This window comes from Sycon ciliatum, chromosome 1, assembly GCF_964019385.1.
Source record: "Sycon ciliatum chromosome 1, ocSycCili1.1, whole genome shotgun sequence".
NCBI lineage: Eukaryota > Metazoa > Porifera > Calcarea > Leucosolenida > Sycettidae > Sycon > Sycon ciliatum.
The window spans coordinates 45,957,910-45,979,643 of NC_088643.1; the positions used below are offsets into that span (position 1 = coordinate 45,957,910).

At 47.0% G+C, this 21,734-nt stretch overlaps 1 protein-coding gene and 1 long non-coding RNA gene across 2 annotated transcripts; both read right to left on the reverse strand.

Annotated features, from left to right (window-relative positions):
* Positions 1-442: 442 nt before the first annotated feature.
* LOC135828667 (uncharacterized) lies at positions 443-2,923 on the reverse strand. The gene is made up of 3 exons (XR_010555736.1): positions 2,277-2,923; positions 1,598-1,775; positions 443-1,237 (listed from the first exon to the last, which is right to left on the reverse strand). It is a non-coding gene; the product is annotated as an uncharacterized LOC135828667 (long non-coding RNA).
* A 4,477-nt stretch (positions 2,924-7,400) lies between these two features.
* On the reverse strand, positions 7,401-21,177 carry LOC135828675 (uncharacterized). The gene is made up of 11 exons (XM_065341098.1): positions 19,717-21,177; positions 18,590-19,365; positions 17,252-17,376; positions 16,603-16,721; positions 15,455-15,617; positions 12,489-12,589; positions 12,259-12,307; positions 10,577-10,631; positions 10,108-10,166; positions 9,577-9,665; positions 7,401-8,415 (listed from the first exon to the last, which is right to left on the reverse strand). The coding sequence occupies exons 1-11, from the start codon at positions 20,961-20,963 to the stop codon at positions 8,283-8,285; spliced, it is 2,916 nt and encodes a 971-aa protein (XP_065197170.1). The 5' UTR covers positions 20,964-21,177; the 3' UTR covers positions 7,401-8,282.
* Between the last annotated feature and the right edge of the window lie 557 nt (positions 21,178-21,734).

Here is a 21,734-nt window from a genome sequence, read left to right on the forward strand (position 1 = left end):
ACAATAAAAAAGTGCTACAGTGGATACAGTACTGCCGGTCGCCGAAGAACTGGAGGTCAGCCATGAGCCTTGGCCAGTCATGTACAACACAGTCTGTGCAGAGTGGAGTCACTGTGTATACATCGGTATGCTGTGCTTGGGTGAAACTTTTGCCTGTTCGTTCTTCGACACTCCGTTCTTTCGGCGCCCGGCAGTTCTGTACCACTGTACTGGTAACTACTGAAGTACGTAGGGCACGAATATGTACCTGTACATTCTGTGATGATGACAGCACATCTCATCATTCATGTTAGACTATCAAGTGTATACCATTGTACATACTACATGTACCGTGTAGCACTCTGTTTTGTCCTTGATCTCCGGATAGCGGCCTCAGTGGCTGTTTCTATCTGCCCGAGAAGACGGCTCATCGACAGAGCCATCTTTCCAGTAGTGAAAGTCATTAAATTTTGTCAATATTATTTTTTACTTTCAGTCGATTGATTGCGAGGCAGGTAGTAAGTTACACGAAATTTCTTGCGTTCAACTATAATGACTGAGTATTTTGAGTACTGCAGTTCTGACCAGAGAAATCCAACCTTATGAATATAGTAGTGCTGCATTCGTGTGCACAGAACAGTGACTGCAGTGCTAGGGCTGCATAGTGCCTAGCACTATTTTATTCATGAGGTTGGATTTCTCTGGCCAGTACCATAATAAAGGAGTACAAACAAGATTCTACATTGTATACGACAATATTTTGTGCAAGAAAAAGCGACCACGAATACTGTTCTGTCAGCGCATACTGATACTACACAGCATGGTTATTTCCAAACTACTCAAAATATAGTGGCTGTGGTCAAATGAACTAGTCAATACGGAGATGCCGGTTGGGAAGAGAAAGAGAGAGAAAGAGAGGGAGGGAGGGAAGGAGGGAGAGAGGGAGAGAGAGAGAGAGAGAGAGAGAGAGAGAGAGAGATAGAAGGGAGAGGGAGGGAGAGAGAGAGAGAGAGATTGTCGGGACCCTTAGGTACAAGTGCACTAGTCCTCTACATTGTAGGTACTGTACGATGCGTTGAGAAAAACGTGATGTATAGTTATAATAATACTGACTATGGGTGATCCACAGGACCACAGGTGACAGTTCTCATTGTAATGTACGCCACCAGTTGTACGGGGTGCACAGAAGCGCCTCTCTTTCTTCCCTTTTCTGCTGAGCATACTGCTGTAGTCTGTCCAACCGTCGTTCCTCGATCAGCTGTAGAATAGTGAAAAGAGAGGTGTCACAGTACAGCACAGCTGATAGCTACAATTATGCTGTGTCACATGACTTTAGCTACAGGTGTAGTATGCTAGTCACAGTGGTGACATAACAAAAACCATTTAAAATACAGTCATGCTGTGTTTGTGCAAGTAGCTTTTGTGTGCAACCTAGCAACATATCAGTAACCATCAGTGCAACTATGCTGACTTTGTGCTTGACAAGATGAAAAGAAGACTGAACATGTCCCGCAGTGCACCAAACAAGAGACTGAACATGTCCCGCAGTGCACCAAACAAGAGACGAAAGAGCATACTGTCTATAATCGCCAGTGGCCTTTCGAGATGTGAACCGTACCTCTCTATTCCCTCCTCCGAGCGTGCGCTCCTGCCTTGCTCGCGTGGCGTCCTGTTTTTGGGCATCTTGCTTATCTTGCTTATCCTGGGCAATGACCTTCAGCGCTTCTTTACGCTCTCTCTTGAACTTTTTCTTCTTGGCCTTCTCATTTTCTTCTATCTGCTGTTTCAGTACCTGGCTGCACGGGAACAGCACAGAAGTATCATTAAAATCTAAATTTTCGTCTCTGTTCCCGATCCCCTGGAACTCATGACGGCAGCTAAAACCCAGAAGAACCCAGCTGTAGCTGCAGCGCCTAACCGTAGAGGTGATGGAGATAAGCCTCACAGCCACTAGCACAACCATCGAAAGCCCCATTAGCCACATCCATTCCAGGGGAAGGAGGGGGTGGGGGTCCCTCGCTTCATGTAGATTCTGGAGTTAATTAACCCGACTGGTGGCGATGGTCAAATCGGTATGGTCAAATCGGGATGGGAAATGAGGAACCATGTTTGCCTTTCATGTTCCAATATCTTATTACCAAAAGCTGACATTACTATAAGTTATAACCGGCACAAGTATAATTATAAAGCAAAAATAATGCTGGACATGTTTACCGTGTACCGAGCAGTACCTGAAAAGCATGATTTGGATTGATTTCACATAAAGCCATTATGCAACGCGTCGAAAAGAAATTTACCGATCTTGTGTCAAAATGTCGGGTAACTTGAAGTGAGAATCCGTGTAGAATTTCGTTCTTCTCCTCCGTGCATCCATAGCCAGCCTTTGGTGTACCGTGTCGAAGTCTTCCTGTGCGTTCTCCGTTTCAACATGGTCTGCCAGTTTAGTGCGCCCGTTCCTCCAGCAGGCGACCCGAATCGGATCTATCTCGGTGTAGGCATCGCTATCGGTACCTCTGTGCCACAGCATGGGGTGATTCCCCAGTGTTGCTTTAGCTGGGAGTCGTCGGTTCGCCATCTCCCTGCCCTATTGTTCTGGATCGAAGAACAGGCGGTGAGTGAGTTCTAGACGTACAATGTACATGTAGATCTACCAGTACTGCGGATAGAATGAGCGACCGGAGACATAAGTCACACAACAATAATACTAAGTCTTATAATACTCGAATAATACTCGAAGTATCGTACTTTCGAAGCAATGTTCCTTCTTTTTCTAGGCTGTTCTGCACTGACTCTCTCTAGCTCTGTGTAGAGACTAGGCCATAGGCATATGGCCAGACTACTAGTAAGTACAGTATTAGTACTATTACTATTACTAGAGCAGAGAGTGAGTTTGGTATGTTCTAAAAATCAAGAAGTGCGCGCTCTCACTCGTGATGTGACGGAAATGACCATACTCCATAGTGACGCGATCGATCGGAGTGACCTCGCATATATCATCTATATCTACGTACATGACTGACAGTCTGTACTTCGCACGGATCGCGCCCACAAAGCAGCTGAATCGTGTGACCAGCTACACGGCTACACGGCCAGGTGATCAATACAATAGGGCTTGAAAGTGCTACGTCACTCCATAGCAATGGCATAGCAACAATTTGAAAAATTCGAAAACTGGATCCACCTGGATCCAGTTTTTGTATGGATCCAAGCACATTTCAAGCGGTCTCACTCACAGCAAGGTGATGTTGCCAGTGAAACTGACTGATTTGGCTAGTGGGGGCGGGGTGACAACTGGTGGCGAAGTAAAAGTTGCACCTGCATACGACATGAGTGGGTTGCTATGCACCCACATACTGAGGCAATAGCAAAGTCACACCTTAGTGGATCCAAAATAGAAATCTGATGTCAATTTACTACTCCCAGGCCGTTTTTGACGTCATCACTTTCAAGCCCTATACTATGAAGCGTAGAGCCGGCCTGTGACCGACACTGACCGTGACCATGGTGACGTGAGGATCTGAGCTGGTGAGGAAAGTCTCTCGCAGCTGGCATAATTACAGTCATGTGCATGCGAAATGCAGATGTATGTGTTGATCCCTAGATGGGAGCTCGCGCTTTTCCTGCCGACTTGAACTCTCACTTGACTGACTCACGACTCCCATCCAGAGCACACAATAATTCTATCGAACCTTCCACTCCACAAACGTGCAAGAAAGCACCAATCCTGCTCAACACACAGTGCCTGGGGGAATTCACCCCTCATCAGTTGAGCTTGAGTAGGCTAATGAAAGTTGTGATCCGAGAGCACGGCATTTGATATGTAGTGCAGGTTTGCCCAGTGGAAGGTTTGATGAACGTCTTGTCGTGTGCTCGGGATAACAGTTGTAAGTCGGTCAAGTGAGAATTCAAGTCGGCAGGGAAAGTATCCGCCAAGTCCCTACAATCTCTTCTTAAAAACTAGCCATGATTGATCTCCACTCCACGTGCACTGCATACAAAGCAGATCATGTGATGACCTAATCTGCTTAACCCAGATCTCAATGTACATGCACGTAGTACAACAGTGTAGCAAGGCTCAGAGATTGTTGCGACTCTGATTTTCAACATGGAGTCTGGCAAATGCATTAATTTTGTGTGTGTGTGTGTGTGTGTGTGTGTGTGTGTGTGTGTGTGTGTGTGTGTGTGTGTGTGTGTGTGTGTGTGTGTGTGTGTGTGTGTGTGTGTGTGTGTGTGTGTGTGTGTGTGTGTGCATGACCTTCACTGCGGTGTACACATACGAGTAATATCAACAGGACATAAACCTGCAAGTAAGTCAGGGTTTATGTTCCGAGTCTTGATATTCAGGATCCTCTGAGACAAAAATGCGATAATACTCATAAAAAGGACACACTTCAGGCTCATTACAAACATCTTGAAAGTTTTGTCAAGCCTTCTCGTCAGGTGAAATACAGGCAAGGGAAAAGGAACAGGAACAGTGGATTAAATACAGTAAGAAGGTGGTAAAACAGCGCAAAGAAGAAGATAGCTAAAGTAAACAGCGAAAATTGCAATAATTACACAAAGGTGCAAGTGCGAGAAATGTATGTCCAGTGGTTGTCTCTTGTTGTCGCACTACATGTCACGCTTATTGAGTTTTCTCGCACTTGCACCTTCGTGTCATTATTGCAATTTTCGCTGTTTACTTTAGCTATCTTCTTTTTTGGCCGCTGTTTTACCCTCCTTACTGTATTTAATCCACTGTTCCTGTTCCTTTTCCCTTGCCTGTATTTCACCTGACGAGAAGGCTTGAAAGTATACTTGTGAAGACAAAAACTTTCAAGATGTTTGTAATGAGCCTGAAGTGTGTCCTTTTTATGTTCCGAGTCTTGATATTATTACCGCATCATCAGTGCATTGTGAGAAGCCATTCCTTTCATATAATTATGTAATGTCGCGTATAAAAGCCGTGTTCATTCCTGTAGACGCCGATGTCAGTGCTAGGCTTCCAATCAAGTCAGGCTTCGATTCGTACCACGTATCTATCGTATGCCTGTCAATACTAAAACGAGGCTTATATGCTGACACTGTGTATCTTAAAAACCGCGCTTGTATTCAAAACAGAATTCTATACGAGACAGGCGTTTAAACGATACACTTCAGTACATTGTAATTGGATACTGTGTGCCCTGGGTGAATGCTCAGTTCCGATGAACAGTGCCATCGGTGCTGCAGGTTGCATGGAGTTCACTAATCCCAACTTAGTGCAGATAGTTCTTTCATGCATTTCCCTTCGGGTTCTCCGTCAAACCTTTTTCCTGGCCAACCGAAGGGTATACAATTTCGGAGTCTGCCAGCCAGAGAACACACACACTTCGGTTTTGGCTACTTGGTCGAGTACTGGAAACTGGAAAGTAAAATTTCCTCTTCACTCCGCAGGGAAATCCTGACAGCCGCGAACGCTCCAAAAAACAGCGGCAGTTGAGCAGTTCTGCTTCGAGGTGGAAGTAGTAAAAAAAAATGGAATTTAACTTTGAAATGGTTCCAGTGCTGGACAAAAATTGATAATTCAGGATGTGCATACACGTAGCAATAGGGCAGAATGATACACAACAAAGTGCGATTTAGTCATTTAGATGGGTGCAAGTACAGCGGTGGCATGACAATAAGAATGATGTGCTCAATACTGCTTGGTACTGCAGTGCATAAAGATGGCCGCATCACGCAGAGCCTCCGGCGTGTAGTAGTGGAGAAGACGATCCTTCCATGTTTGCCACGTGTTGGCGTCGGTAAGCTTGGGGATGGGTCGGTTGAGCAGGGTAATAGGTGTGCCAACGTTATAGTGATCTGCCACCCAGCTCACTGCCTTCTCAATACCATTACTGGCCGTGTCGGTCAAGCAACGACACAGCTCCTCCGACTGGAACTCCTCCGCATCGTGCTCCTGCATACGCTGGTAGGTGTGGTGAATGCGATGCCACAGGTCGTGCATGTGAAAGCTGTGAGCAATGCGCTCCACGGGGGACCAGTTCGGACCCAGTCCGTCGTCGTGCGATCCGATGTTGCTGAGGATCTTGTCGATGCGGTTCATTGGCTCCGTGTCAAAGTTGTGCTTGAGCGGGTCGTGTGGGGCAAAGTGCTGCACCTTCTTCGGACCGCGCAGATCCAGGGTGACAGTGGGGATCTGGTTCTCCAGTGATGCACGCGGATTGAACATCTGCAATCCCTCCACCGTCATGCTGTGAACGGCGTGAGCGATGGTCTCGTTGAAGTTCGGAGACAGCTCGTAGCGTCGATACACATCATCGCATGCTGATGCCAAGCCCAAGGCCAGCAAGAGAATGAGGGCACGCATTATTGTTCTTTGCTACTGCAGCTCAGCAGAAGGAGCAGACCATAAAATTTACGTGCTCACAAAATCGAGGAGGAAAGAGGACTGCTTGTCTCTGATCCGAGAAAACCTCCTAGCTACGCAGTAGACAGACGAGACATCACCCGTCGCACACTAGCACTGACGATCGAGTGAATGACAATAGGCAACAATCACGTCAGCCAGGAGACTCCCAGACACTAACATAATGATTACACTGGCCGAGTCGGTGTGTGGCCTGCATGCTATCCTTGATTGCATGGACGAACCGGTATTCCAGATCTGCTCGGTTTACCAGTTCAGTCGTTCCGAAACATAATGCGGCAGCCCCTACTGACTGACTGCGGCTAGCCTGCCTTCACAGTCCTTGCTTGCATAGCAGGACTGGCGTCAGACGGTCTTCTCGTGCACTCGCGCCGCGTGATTCGTGCATGTGTCAGCATAACTAGACTGAGTCATACTCATACGAGTCATAGATAGAGCACCATAAAAGGCATAAGTCTACAACACGATGGACAGCTGGTAGATCTACATTACAAGTCATGGTGTCTGTGCATATTATGGAGGCCTTGTCAGGAGTGTGCATGCCGACCTCGTGCATCTCAAATTAATTGTAGACTAGACTGGGTAGCACCACGCATTGGGTATATTGGAGCCAAGGACAACCAGATCACCATACCACTGCAATTGGGCAATACTAGTATTGCACAAGTAGAGTAAAACCTGTCAAGGCGACCACTCGGATAAGACGACCACCTGTCCTAGAAGACCACTGAAACCAAGACCAAGGGATGCTAACACAGTTATTTCCAGTCAAATGACCCTGGATAAGGAGATCACCTGGTAACAGAGACCACGTTTTGAAGGTCCCATGAGCGGTCGTCTTAGACAGGTTCCACTGTACTGCACTGCTGTATACATAATATATATATTATGTACAGTCATGAGCGATATTGATGCCCGCAGTAGACTGAGCGTGAAGTCAGGAGTGCACATCACTGAGCAAGATAAGCCAGGCATGTGGTGAGCAAAGACATGTGGAGCATCTATCGCAGCCGTGGTTAATTCGCTCGTCTGCCGACAGAAATACTGGCAACATGCCCTCATTCACAGTGATAACTTCATATGATGCGGCCGCCCTGGAGCAGACATGGTGCAAAATCAATATGCCAAGCTTATAGTAAGTACCGGTGTGTTCAGTGAGTGTATCTAGCTGTGCGTGCGCGTGTTCAGGTGGAAAGCAATGTTGAAACATAACAATGTCATACTAAATGTAGCATAAAGAAGCGAATGGAAACGTTCTGGTCATGGAATAAAATTTATGCTACAAGCGGAAAGTCATGGCTCAAGACGATGTCATATAGTGCAGAGCTTAGTAAGGGCGGCGATGATGAGGCCACCAATGGATAGCTACTCAAAACAGTAGACGCAGTGACGTCATGACAGCCTATATCATACCCTACTTTAGAATATCAGAAATCAGGCTATAACGTGTCAATGGGAAAGTTGCCAGGTACTAGCATAATTCTAACGAATCAATTCAACCTTCTCAGTCAGAGGGTTAACAGTTCAAATCTGTACTTTGGAGTAAAAAGCAGTAAGAGACTCAAACGTGAAAGTTAATTTTATAAGTGGTGTATGTAGTGCAGGAGGTGGGGCAGCAAGCAATTCAGATACAAGAATATTCACCACAGTCACAACTCAATCTGTAGCCAGATTCAAAGAATTATTATTTCGAAAAGAGCTCTACTAAATGAAAACCAATGACATGCCGTAGCCATGCAAATGTTCAATTTTTCTTGGAAAATTCAATTGGCAATTTCACGTACATTATTATAGACAGTTGCAGACTGGGACCCTCCGGCTTATCCTCGTATCTTGTGACTGTATCCGAACAAGCCATGCATGTGCATTGCCAGAGCACACGGCTACATGAGTACAGCGACATGGCTTCACACTACGCTGTGGAGTAGCCGTTCTCTTCCATTTCCTGCGAGGTAAGTACCAGCTGCCGCAGCTCAAGGTTAGTGGCCTTCCGTGCCATCTCCTTCGTGTGGCTCTTGGCAGAGTTCAGCCTATCATGTAACTTCCTGTGCACCACAGCAAGGCAAGAGAAGAGACACAGTCAGGAGCTAGCCAGTGAGAACATACCACTGGAGAACTCACACAGGACAAGTCTAGTCACAGGCTATGATAAGAAATTACGTTTTAAAATATTTGTAACCAGAACTCAGAAACATAACATAGGATTCAGTGAAGCCTGTGTAATTCACATTACAGTACTGTTCGGTTCTGAAGAAGTTGGGGGTCAGCCTCGTAGCCTAGGCCGTAAGTTAGGTTATCTTCAAGTGGAGGCGACGGTTTCAAATAGGACACAGGTTGCAAACCGGAACGGACTCAATATTCACTTTCTCTCTTGGTATTTTGATTAGAAAACATATGTCACAGTAAGACTACGATGTGTTATACTCCGAGCCAAAATTTCATGGCTCTGCGATGACCAGAAGCGCCATACCAAGCAGGTGAGTTTTTGACGTGTTGCTTCGCACTGCGACTTGAGTTTTACGACTTTCGAAAAATCAACTTCTTGTCGCAGGTAAACAGCGGCTCGCCTCTCGCCAATAAAGCACCGCATACCAATCAAAACTGATGGAAGCACACACAAGGCTTATTGTTACTCTGTACTGGCCGTCGTGGAGCGATAGCAATTACCTAATTTCAGACCCAGAGTGAATTTGACGTGCACTCTAAAACGTGTCTGGTTTGGAGCCACCTCTGATTTGAACTTTTTTGAAGCGAAAAATCGGGCAACTTGGAGGCAATGGGTCAACACAAAGGAGTGGCTCAGTTCGATTGACTCTGGCCCCAGAGCAAACTTCAACATGCCAGTTTCCTTCCACAAACATAATATTATTTCGAGTGAAAAATCAACGCTGATGATCGGTTTGGGTCTATACAAATTTGGCTGTCAAGGCGTTCCCGTATCGAACCATCTACTCTACTATGGTCTATGCACAGTTGAGTCACCATGTATACATTAGTATGCTGTGCTTTGGTGAAATCCTAGCCTGTCCGTTCTCCGGCACTACACACCCCGGCGGCACCTGACAGTACTGTAGTTTGCCATGAGTAGTGAGTAACTTACACACATTCACAATGGCAGGAACCTTTATGAGTAAGTAGACAGTCTACATAGCCAAGGAAGTGCTGTATGTTGTGTCCAATGGCAACTAGCCACTCTAGATCCTTACCTGTTCTCCAATTCCAGCTTTGCACGCATGAACTCGCTCTCAGCCAGCTTCGCTTTGGTAGAACGAAGGGTTTCGTGAAGAAACTCAACCTGCACGCAATGCCAACCGGAGTCACACAACACGCAGTTTTTAAGAACTGCTGCATGCACACGTCAGATCAAACCGTTGAGAAGAATATTCCAGTGATGTGAGACGGTGACGCTGTATCTCAATTTGCGCTGTGAAACCAGTAAACTGCCACCACAGTTTTCAGTGTGTTTTCTCAACACTCATCCTCAGAGTCATGACAATGCGTCGGTCCCTTTCTTATGTCATGTGATGGTCCAAGTTGTAGTGCTGTAGATATGGGTGGTACTACTGTAGATATGGGTGGTACTACTGTTTTTCTTTTCTTTTTAATGGCTTTCTCTTCTTCCTCGAATGGTTTACAATCTGAATCACAATTATTTGTGGGTTCAGCAATAAAGGATGTGAGTGGTGGTACTACTGTAGATATGGGTGGTACTCCTGTAGATATGGGTGGTAGCGTACCTCTTTTCTCAGTTCCACTCTGTCTTTCAGGACCAGCAGCAGATCTTCCCATTTAGGATCTGCAGCAGACATGAAATGGCACAGAGAAAGGGAGCTATGTCAGAAAGGGAGGGAGGGAGCCGGGGAGGGAGGGAGGGAGGAAGGGAGGGAAGGTATGACAGAGATAGAAACAAAGAGGAGGAGGAGAGAAGAAAGCAAACATGAATGCCAAAGAACCTGAATAGGTCTACTCCTTCTGCCTATTCTGTTCTCTGCCTTTTTCACTCTATTCGTTGCAGTGCAGATCGTAACTCCTGTGCCAACATAGACAGCATACAAGTAGACCGCAACAGTACTAAACCATGATGCCATATCATCCAAACAACTGAATAGGGGATGAATCTGACCATTGAACCTCTTTGCTCTGGCATACTGTCATGATTAGAAAGAAATAGTGTGAGTAAGTAGCCATACTATGATTCGGACTCACCTGACTTCTTGCGTGTCCCAGCTCCAGTAGTTCCATCCAGGTTCTCCTTGGCGGACTGTAGGAGCACACAAGCAGGGCACGACTGCTAAGACCAGAGCATCTTTAGTTCTTTACCACAAGTATACATACAGTGAAATTTTTTCGTCCTTATCAAGCACTCAGCCCATGTGCTCAGAAACCAGCTTCTATAAAAGATAAAATAAAAAATTCATGGTTCGCTAGAGGCTCAGTTGGACTGAGTTTTCAGTATCCATAGGAACGCCACCGCCCTGCAAAGATCTAAGGCTCAAATGCAGCTCCTAAAGCGGTGGCCTGGCACGAGGAAACCGTGGATGCAGCGAATGGGACTTTCGGTCTTTGACCACTTCGCTGGTGGGCTTATCTACTTACCTCCCACCACTTTAGGAGCCTCTGTAATATAGGTGGTATTCTGGAAAGTGCCTACGCTGTTCCTATTTGGAGCAGTGCCCCGTCATCAATCGCGTTTGAGCAGTCTCCGGCGACGGCCAGGATTATCACAAAGACTAAAGGTGAAAACCTGTGTGACAGAAGGTGATGATGAATCAACTACATGCGTAGGCCGCGTGACACATGTACATAGACACTTTAGCCCCCGTCCCTCACACAAACAAGTCAACAAAGCGGCATCTTTGGATTGAGGGGTGCTGGTTTCGAAACAACTGGTTTGAAGCTCAAGGTAGAGCTGCGGTTAGCTCAAAGTAGAGCTGCTGTTAGCTCTAAGTAGAGCTGCGGTTAGCTCAAAGTAGAGCTGCAGTAAGCTCAAAGTAGAGCTGCTGTTAGCTCAAAGTAGAGCTGCTGTTAGCTCAACGTAGAGCTGCAATGCTAAATGGATGTACTATAGCTCAAGGCAGAGCTGCAGCAAATAGCTAGATACAGTCGACCTACCCTTATAACGATAACCTCTATAACGATACTACCCTTATAACGATATTTTTCTGCCAAACCAAATCACTCCATTGACTTGTATATACAATGGCTTACCTTTATAACAATATTGCTATAACGATATTACCCCTATAATGATATGACCAATCGATATTTTCCAATTTATAACAATATCTAGCAGGGAATATATAGAGCCCACTATCCAGGTAGGGCAAGCTTCACTTGATAAGTCGCTGGGACATGTTGAAATACAATGGGGGCACCAGTGAGTCCTTGCTGTGTATGTAATGCGCATGTACGTCAGTTTTTTATACTATGAAGAGTGTAAAAAAAAGAACAAAATCAATGCAATATGACGTGCATGTCTGAAATGAACCAGTTACCCTTATAACAATATTACCCTTATAACAATATTTCTTGGTCTGATGCAAATATCGTTATATGGGTAGGTCAACTGTAACACCAGTTGTGAGAGTGGCCCCGATCAGTGGGTACGATAATCATAATGATTGTGTGAGTAAGTTGGATAGGGAGGGATGGTGGGAAAAGCAACACTGCGGAAGCACGATCTGCTGTCTGGAGGAACACAACAGGGCAAGCAAGATTCTTTTCAGCAAAACGGGCTGAGTGCCATTTGTGATTATGCAGCAAAGCAAAGCGCATGACGTCAGTCTTGAAGGCAGCACAGAGTAATGCAGCGCGGTGTATGCGCTAGTTCGGATTGTTGCTAACGAGTACTAGCACAGCTAGTACCCCAACAGGAATTGGAAGCATACCTCGGTTAGTGCCTGACCGGAGGTTACATCTGACTGTGAATCCGGTTTCCTGCATGTGAAAGAGATTGAGAAAAAATATAAAGGATTGGTGTCAAAACCACTCCAAGATACACGACCAAGGGAACCTTTCATCAGCTGTTGGCAACAGATTGCGGTAAGCCACTTGGCAAGAAGAAAATCATGCTCTAGGGCACTTATCAGCTGTATGCAGATTCTAATTTACAAATTACCTGGCAATATCGGTTTCCTCGTTGTTGACTGAGGCGGCAGTTTCTTTGCTGCTCGACAGGTTCAGAGAGTCTGATATCCACACCTCCACCAGAACAAATCCCTAAATATCACACACACACACGTACACACACACACACACACACACACACACACACACACATACACGTACACACACACACACACACACACACATACTTGTACTTGTACTTGTACTTGTACTTGCTCACTGCCAAAACTGGTCACGTGGGTCTCCCCGGGAGAGGGGAGAGAGACTCAAAAGGAATCTTGGAAAGATGGCTCAATTGGCTATTGAACCGCCCAACGACCGACACCCCCTGAAATCCCCAAAACTCTGGGTGGACTTGAAAATGATCCCACTTATGGGCTCACCACACCTCAGTAAGTGGGTGAGGACAAGGTGCAGAAAAAGGATTGACGGCATCAGGGTATCCGTCCCGGGATCCAACTGCAGTTACCCCTGCCCCCAGTGAAGGTAATACTTGCTACTAGTGTGGGTGGCTAAATCAGAGTGAATCTGATATAAGCGTCACTAGCACCATAGATTACACAAGAGTTAATCTAGCCAGAAGCAGTCCATGGTTAACAGGTATGTATACTTCAAATAGAAAGTATATGAACCCTGAAACCAACAAAGGTGGCAGATACAACAATACACCATCATGCAGCCGAGCCTGTTGGCAACAGACCCAACACAATCAGGCATACACACACACACACACACACACACATCAATCAACATCCATATACATATGCATGGACCTCTGTCAAACGAATGCTAAGGGCAAGCTGATCGCTCATTGACACACTTGTGAACCAGGGTCCAGGACCTACACGCAGACTCTTTGTAAATTATGTTCCTCAACAACTCTACTTTGGGTAGATCTCTCAGGTGACCACCCTATACTGCACGATCATGTCACCCCGGGGGATAGAGCCATGTGTTATGCCTGTAAGGAAACTCTGCAGTCGCTGCACCCGATAGAGACAATTCTGCAGTCGCTGCACCCGATAGAGACAATTCTGACAATTCTGACAATTCTGACAATTCTGACAATTCTGACAATTCTGACAATTCTGACAATTCTGACAATTCTGACAATTCTGACAATTCTGACAATTCTGACAATTCTGACAATTCTGACAATTCTGACAATTCTGACAATTCTGACAATTCTGGCGGTTACGCACTCTTAAAAATGATATACTCTTCCCACGATGTTCTCCATGTACTTTGACCTGAGCACTAATGCCCTGATGTACTTTGACCTGAGCACTAATGCCCTGATGTACTTTGACCTGAGCACTAATGCCCTGATGTACTTTGACCTGAGCACTAATGCCCTGATGTACTTTGACCTGAGCACTAATGCCCTGATGTACTTTGACCTGAGCACTAATGCCCTGATGTACTTTGACCTGAGCACTAATGCCCTGATGTACTTTGACCTGAGCACTAATGCCCTGATGTACTTTGACCTGAGCACTAATGCCCTGATGTACTTTGACCTGAGCACTAATGCCCTGATGTACTTTGACCTGAGCACTAATGCCCTGATGTACTTTGACCTGAGCACTAATGCCCTGATGTACTTTGACCTGAGCACTAATGCCCTGATGTACTTTGACCTGAGCACTAATGCCCTGATGTACTTTGACCTGAGCACTAATGCCCTGATGTACTTTGACCTGAGCACTAATGCCCTGATGTACTTTGACCTGAGCACTAATGCCCTGATGTACTTTGACCTGAGCACTAATGCCCTGATGTACTTTGACCTGAGCACTAATGCCCTGATGTACTTTGACCTGAGCACTAATGCCCTGATGTACTTTGACCTGAGCACTAATGCCCTGATGTACTTTGACCTGAGCACTAATGCCCTGATGTACTTTGACCTGAGCACTAATGCCCTGATGTACTTTGACCTGAGCACTAATGCCCTGATGTACTTTGACCTGAGCACTAATGCCCTGATGTACTTTGACCTGAGCACTAATGCCCTGATGTACTTTGACCTGAGCACTAATGCCCTGATGTACTTTGACCTGAGCACTAATGCCCTGATGTACTTTGACCTGAGCACTAATGCCCTGATGTACTTTGACCTGAGCACTAATGCCCTGATGTACTTTGACCTGAGCACTAATGCCCTGATGTACTTTGACCTGAGCACTAATGCCCTGATGTACTTTGACCTGAGCACTAATGCCCTGATGTACTTTGACCTGAGCACTAATGCCCTGATGTACTTTGACCTGAGCACTAATGCCCTGATGTACTTTGACCTGAGCACTAATGCCCTGATGTACTTTGACCTGAGCACTAATGCCCTGATGTACTTTGACCTGAGCACTAATGCCCTGATGTACTTTGACCTGAGCACTAATGCCCTGATGTACTTTGACCTGAGCACTAATGCCCTGATGTACTTTGACCTGAGCACTAATGCCCTGATGTACTTTGACCTGAGCACTAATGCCCTGATGTACTTTGACCTGAGCACTAATGCCCTGATGTACTTTGACCTGAGCACTAATGCCCTGATGTACTTTGACCTGAGCACTAATGCCCTGATGTACTTTGACCTGAGCACTAATGCCCTGATGTACTTTGACCTGAGCACTAATGCCCTGATGTACTTTGACCTGAGCACTAATGCCCTGATGTACTTTGACCTGAGCACTAATGCCCTGATGTACTTTGACCTGAGCACTAATGCCCTGATGTACTTTGACCTGAGCACTAATGCCCTGATGTACTTTGACCTGAGCACTAATGCCCTGATGTACTTTGACCTGAGCACTAATGCCCTGATGTACTTTGACCTGAGCACTAATGCCCTGATGTACTTTGACCTGAGCACTAATGCCCTGCTTAAGGGTTTGAAGTACTAGATCAGTCCGGGGAACCCCCCAACAATCCATTCCAGCATTAAGCAGGTACCTGCGGCTCAAGAGGTATCCATAACTCTTGCTTTATCGCCCTGCCGTAGTCGCTGCCAGAGTTGTTTGGCGTGGACGACGTCGAGCCCTTGGCCTCCACCTGCCTCCTGAGTGCCAGCCCTATGGGCAGCACTCCACAGCCAAGCCACTTCCGTGTCAGGTTGCTGCAGACAATGACAGGTCATACAGTGTGATCTACGCCAAGAATTACACTCAGCATCATGCGTGCGGTATTAGGAAGCGCTGCGCAGATGGGATCGTCGCAATGTTTGTATTTGTGTGTATGGCAGTCCTGTGCCATGCAAGAACTCCAACAAGACACCTTTGTCCTCTCTGCCTTGCTGATTGATTGTCCACTTTGCTTGAAGAACGATCATAACAATCGAGGACTGTTTTGCAATGAAAAGATACGGCTGAAAAAAGGAAGAAAAACGTGCTCATGATGAGATTCGAAGACACAAGTATGGTCCAGCAGATTCTGTGGATGTGGCCAAGAGTACATGAAACCCCGAGTGTGTACCTTGGGTGGGTTGGTGTCGCAGCGCTATTCCGGGATTACATCATATTAGTGATGCAGTGCGTACAGGCAGGATTCAAGCAGATCTCTTTCTGGACAACTGCAGGTCAGTTGTACGCACTATGGCACTTCCCGCCGCTTACCTGCACCAACTATGATGTAATCCTGGAATTTCTCCATGACAGCCACTCATGCAGGAAAGGTCACAAGCTGCATGCTCTGGGTTTCATGTACTCTTGGTGGCCTCCTGCTTCTTAATCATGGTCTAAGACCATCCCACTATACCTGTCTGCTTTTACTTATATAATTCCCGCCGGTATGCAACAAATCTTACGTATCAATTACTCAAAATGCACATGAAGAGCTAGAATGCAAAACTCGTTAAATCCTTTTCATCACCTTTTCGGATAATGGCCAAAGCTGAAAATCTGATTTTCTCAAAGTTGGCGCATGGCGGGTGTTGCATCTCAGCTGTTCACATGATACCTTTGGCACAATCAATCATGTGTACATCCTGACAACGAAAGACGCCAGGGGCAAAACATAAAGTCAAAGAAAGACATGCCCCCCTCCCTGTACACCTCCCCCCCCCCCCCCCCACACACACACTCAAGTAGCACACAAAATCTTACCAGCGTGCCCACAAGTGCAGCTCCAGATCCACAGCATCACTCGCTGACACTTCGCACAGCTGATCGTGTGGCCATGTTGAAACACCTTGTGCAGACACTTCGCTCTCCGAGCTCATACCCTAGCACAAACAGGACAGGACAGTTTCAAGAAAAATCCTCAAAATACCTCTCCAAGACCCACTCCTCTTTCTCGAAAGCCACCACAGGGACGTCGGAAGCAGTTTAACATTGGTGCGGCGAAAGTGTGAGAGGGGGGTCGGGGGGGGGGGGGTCCTCCCCCGGGAATTTTTTTGAAAATTGGGCCTAAAAAGCCATAATTATTTTAATGCTACAGAATAATATGAGAAATAAGAATATGCATGCAGATGATACACCGCATTGTCGATGTAAACCATGGTACCTGTACAACTACAAGAGTCGACAAGCCATCAACAAGGCTTTTAAGGTTGAAATGCAAAAAAACAAACTTCGAATATTATTGGTGCGGCTTTGGCCGCACCTGCCGCACCGGTTCCGACGCCCTGCACCATAATAAATAAGGTAACGCAGTTTTTAGAGAGTCATGTCCTCTCGTGTGATTGCACGTGCATGGCACAATGTACACAATCACAGTACTCATACAACTCTATGTCCCATGCTCAGCCCATACCTTGAAGACACCGTCCACCTTTAGAGCACAAGATATCTGCTTGATGTCCTTCGCCACATCAAGACCTGACGTGGAAAGGGCCCGAGCTTTCAAGCATCCGCAGCAAGGCTGCCTCTCGGGAAGACCTGATTTGATCAGGAAAAAAGGGAGACAAGACAGAAATCAGACCATTCAGTACTCGCATATTTCTGGAACAGACTCAAAACTGTGTCAGATACTCAACAAGAAAATTGTTCTCGACACGTGACCGTGATAACTGCACTTCACTTGACCGGCACATCATCACTGCAAAATGTCATGTTCAAGTCCTGCTTTTTGAAGCCTTTTTCTTTTTTCATTAATTTAGTTTTTACAAGATAAACAACTCCTCGGCAAGCAAAAGGGGTAAGGATGAGGTGGATGGTGCTGGTGGGGCCTGCCATGCTTGCTGTTGTAGTAAAAGTTCTCATTCGGAATTAACTTTGGTGTCTTCTGTTTGCCATCCCAAGTGAGTAATAGGTTGTTTGAATGAAAACGGCTTTGCGTACCAAGTGTAGTACATCGGGTGAGGATCTGCAATCGTTCCTGAAAGGAGAAAATATGCTAGTGCTGTGGACATAGAAAAGAGATGGGTCTTCTAGGAGTGGGTTTCCTCTGTGATCACTCGCAAATAAGACGTAATACACCCCTTTCCCAACATACCTATAACAGATATAATCCTTAACCGAGGGTTCTATTATTTTCAGACAGTCACATCATGGGCGAAGGAACCGGTCCGGCAGGCCCGGCGGTCGCGGGACCAATAATTTTCGAATTTGTTTTTTTTTACATTTCAACCTTGTTGATGGCTTGTCGACTCTTGTACAGGTACCATGTTTTACATCGACAATGCGGTGTATCATCAGCATGCATATTCTTATTTCTCATATTATTCTGTAGCATTAAAATATGGCCATTTAGGCCCAATTTTCAAAAAAATCCCAGGGGACCGTCCCCCGGACCCCCTCTCACAATTTCGCCGCACCAATATTAAACTGCTTCCTACGCCCCTGCACATACACTTGAGCATTCAGGCAAATCCCACTAAGACAACTCAGAGCCGAAAAGATGTGCAGTTTGACTGCTCTTTCTGACTCTGGGAGCACATTGCATGTACAGTAATGTACATATTAGATAAGCCTTGATTGGTTGAAAACACATTGTTTGGTTGACAGTATGTTACAAGGCGGAGGAAAGAGCACTGTTTTCGAACACTGTGCGTCCTCCGCCTTGTAACATGCTGTGCGCCAAACAGTAATGTAAATGCAGACAATAGTTACTAAAGACAAGGCCCTGAACAGCAAACATTGTTCTCCTTACTTATGAAAGCGACATTCACCGCTGCTTTCCCAATCGGTGTCACTGTTGCCTCAGTCTGCAGCGATGTATCATTTTCTACGAATGTCATCGGGGCAGGCTGGGCATAGGTCAGCGGTAGTTTGTCTGACAGTTCCGTGACAGAGTTCAGGGGGACGTTTGCCAGACCATGCAGATTGACATCCTTCTCCTTGACAATAGCCTTTGAGCCTGGCTGAGCCGAGTACAGCGACAGGAAGATCTGGCGAGACTTGAGTGTGTAGAAGGTGAACTGCGGTTGCTTTGAGTCCCATGTGAGCGGCATGCCGGACGTGAACACGGCTGGCTTTGAGCGTTGCTTAGTCAGGCCACCATTGATCTCGGCCGACAGGATGACCTTCTCTCCGTCGGACAGTTGCTTTCTGCTGGGTGCCTGTGCTGTACCAGCCATTGCGTTGTTGCACTTCATGCTGCAAACGGACACGTGCAGCAGGCCGAGCCGGTTGAACTCTCCCTCGTACGCAAACGCCGCCGTGGTGTGCATCGGGTCGGCGCCCATCTCGCTGGGTGCGTCGGTGGCGGACACGCGACTGGTGCGGCGAGGAACGATGGACTTCTTCTGAGCACCGACCGCACGCATTGCTATGGCACTGGCACCACTCTTGCGCACGTGCCGCTTGGCGGGCGCGGAATGCAATTTGTCTGCTCCGTCTGGCACTTCGTCTCCAGAGGAGTGCGCATCTTCCGAATCATAATCATCGTCTATGTCACTGTGAAACTCAAACACTTCTTCGTCAAAGCTGCAGTTATACAACAGAGCAAAGCCGGCGGCACCACAAACTCCAAAACCCGTAGCAGCTGTATTCCTTGCAGCCAAGGCGGTATAGTAACAGTAGCAGTGGAGTCCAAAGTGTGAATCTTGCTTCATAAATCATGCATGCAGGTACAGTATGTCCTGGAACGTGTAACATTCGCAACACAACAGCGGAGACAGCTAGGACACTCATATTTCTTGTGGGGATATTGAGTGGCAAACCAGCACTAGCGCATTGCTGCGCTGCGGCTTTGCCACTCCATATAATGCATCGCAAGTGATGATGTAATCGTATAACCTCTGAGGCTCTATGGCTCTAAGCTACTGTGTGCCTTACCTGAATTTCTCAGTGGTATCAATCTCGCTGTCATGTTTCCTCTGCAGTATTGTTCCAATGATAGTGCAGTCCAACACACAACGACTTGTCGTACCTGATTGAGCCTGGTGCATTGTCATCTGCACACTTTGCTGCTGACTGAAGCGTGTGACTCCAGACTTCATGATCTCTGTAGGGTCAAGGCTGCCGGTGGCTAGGGGACACCATTTGACCTCCCCGATGCCGTTCGACTGCGTCAGGTAATCGCGCTTGCCGTACTCCATCGTCAAACGTATATCCTTGCTCAGGTACCGTTCTGGGTTGTCATTCGACACACCAACCACAATGGGCAGTGATATAGCTTGCTGCAGTGATGCGGAGAAAGTGTCCTCCTGTGGACCGAGTGTCCTGGGAGATGTCTGCACTTCCTTCTCCAAGTAAAATGGAGCAGACGTGTCCACGCGAGGTCCCAGACTGGCGGATACATTGACTGAGCATTTCGAGAAGTCGACTCTACGCTGTCGACTCAAGGCAGAGCGTGACTGGATCAGGGAAAACGAGTGCAGGTGAATATCCAGGCGCATGGTCAGCTGTTCCTTCAGACTGCCCGAGCATATTGTGCTGGTCTTACGAACACTAGCCTTTCTGGTTGTGCTGGTTCTGCTCTGCCGTGCCAGGGCTGGTCCCAACCCAGAGCCATGGCTGGGACGGCGTGTGAGCACCGGCGCGGAATGCTTGGACATGATCGGTGCGGGCCCGCTTGGTAGTGAAAACTTCTTTTCTCTGCCATGACGTGTGGGTGAGGCCGTTGGTGGGCTCAGAAGGTCGTCGGGCACCACGAATGAACCGCTACTGGTTTCGAGTTCCTCTGCAATTTTGCAGTCTGACACTGAGGTCCGTGCGCTGCCCGTGGGTGTTTTCGCCGGTTGTAGCTGGGTAAGTGGTGGAGGAGCTGCATGAGACCCGTAACGTCGTGTTCTAGTCGGTGATGGCTGAGCATCTGTCTTATTACTATCAACCGTGGCTAGTAGGCTCGGTCCTGATTTCTTCGACAGCGGCACAGAGGAAGTCTGCAGCTGCCCGTTGGGGACGGACGGCAGGCGTCGACCAGGAGTCGTCCTTTTCTCCATCGTGCTGGACGATCGTTCTGGCTCCTCCGTTGCGGGGGGCTTGGGAGGTTCAACAAGATGTGGGATGGCGTCGGGTGTTCCTGCTTTGCTCGACTTTCGCCGGGCTTGCAAGTCCGGCACGTAGCGAGACACACTCATTCACAATCACACCAACCAATTCCGCCGGTAAATCAATGAAAATTTTAGGACATCGGTGCACGGGCTCCGTCCACCATCTCTGAAGTCAGGTCGAAGTCTTACCACCATGACTCATGAGCACCCTTAGATCCGAATATACATCCTGAGAAGGCTGAATGAAACTTTCCTTTTTCATTTGGGGCTGGAATCTTGCATGCCTGCCATGCACTTTGACCTGTTGAGTATCCTGGTGTAGAATCGACCATGATGCAATTATACCAGCCGGCAGGTATTTGTTGTCAGTCGTTGCTGATATGATACCATTTCTGGAAACGTGCCATGTCAACCGCGTGCTCGCTGCGATCCACCCAGAATCTCTGACTCCGTTTTATTTCCCTTTTTTGGCAGCTGCTACTCTAGAGCGAGCAGCAAGCGTGATCAATGCGCAACCGGCATATTATGCTAACTATGACGCACAGTCATTCACAAGCACGCACTAAACTACACTACATGTACATAAAAGTCAAACTCAAAGACAAGACTTTAGACTTAGTACTAGTAGTATCATACCTGATAAAGAGTAGACCTACAACATAGTGGAAATGCTGACAACACGTCAACACAAATCGCCAGACAAAGACGTAAGGTATCGGCCACATGCACCACAAGTATTTAGGCAGGCCCAATGTAAAGTTAAAACCGTGTGAACAGCTTCGTCCTACCGGTAATAGGACTACGGGGGGGGGGGGGGGGGGGGGTTTGTGGTATCCGTATCATCTTCCAAATTTCAAA

Bases quoted from the DNA above. Each gene is read 5' to 3' on its own strand.
- LOC135828675 (XM_065341098.1), bottom strand. From the start codon at position 20,963: ATGAGTGTGTCTCGCTACGTGCCGGACTTGCAAGCCCGGCGAAAGTCG. The intron at 15,618-16,602 runs GTAAGATTTTGT...CATTGTCTGCAG, and splicing joins CTGCACTTGTGGGCACGCTG to CAACCTGACACGGAAGTGGC. The intron at 10,632-12,258 runs GTATGCTTCCAA...GTGCTCCTACAG, and splicing joins CCGGTCAGGCACTAACCGAG to TCCGCCAAGGAGAACCTGGA.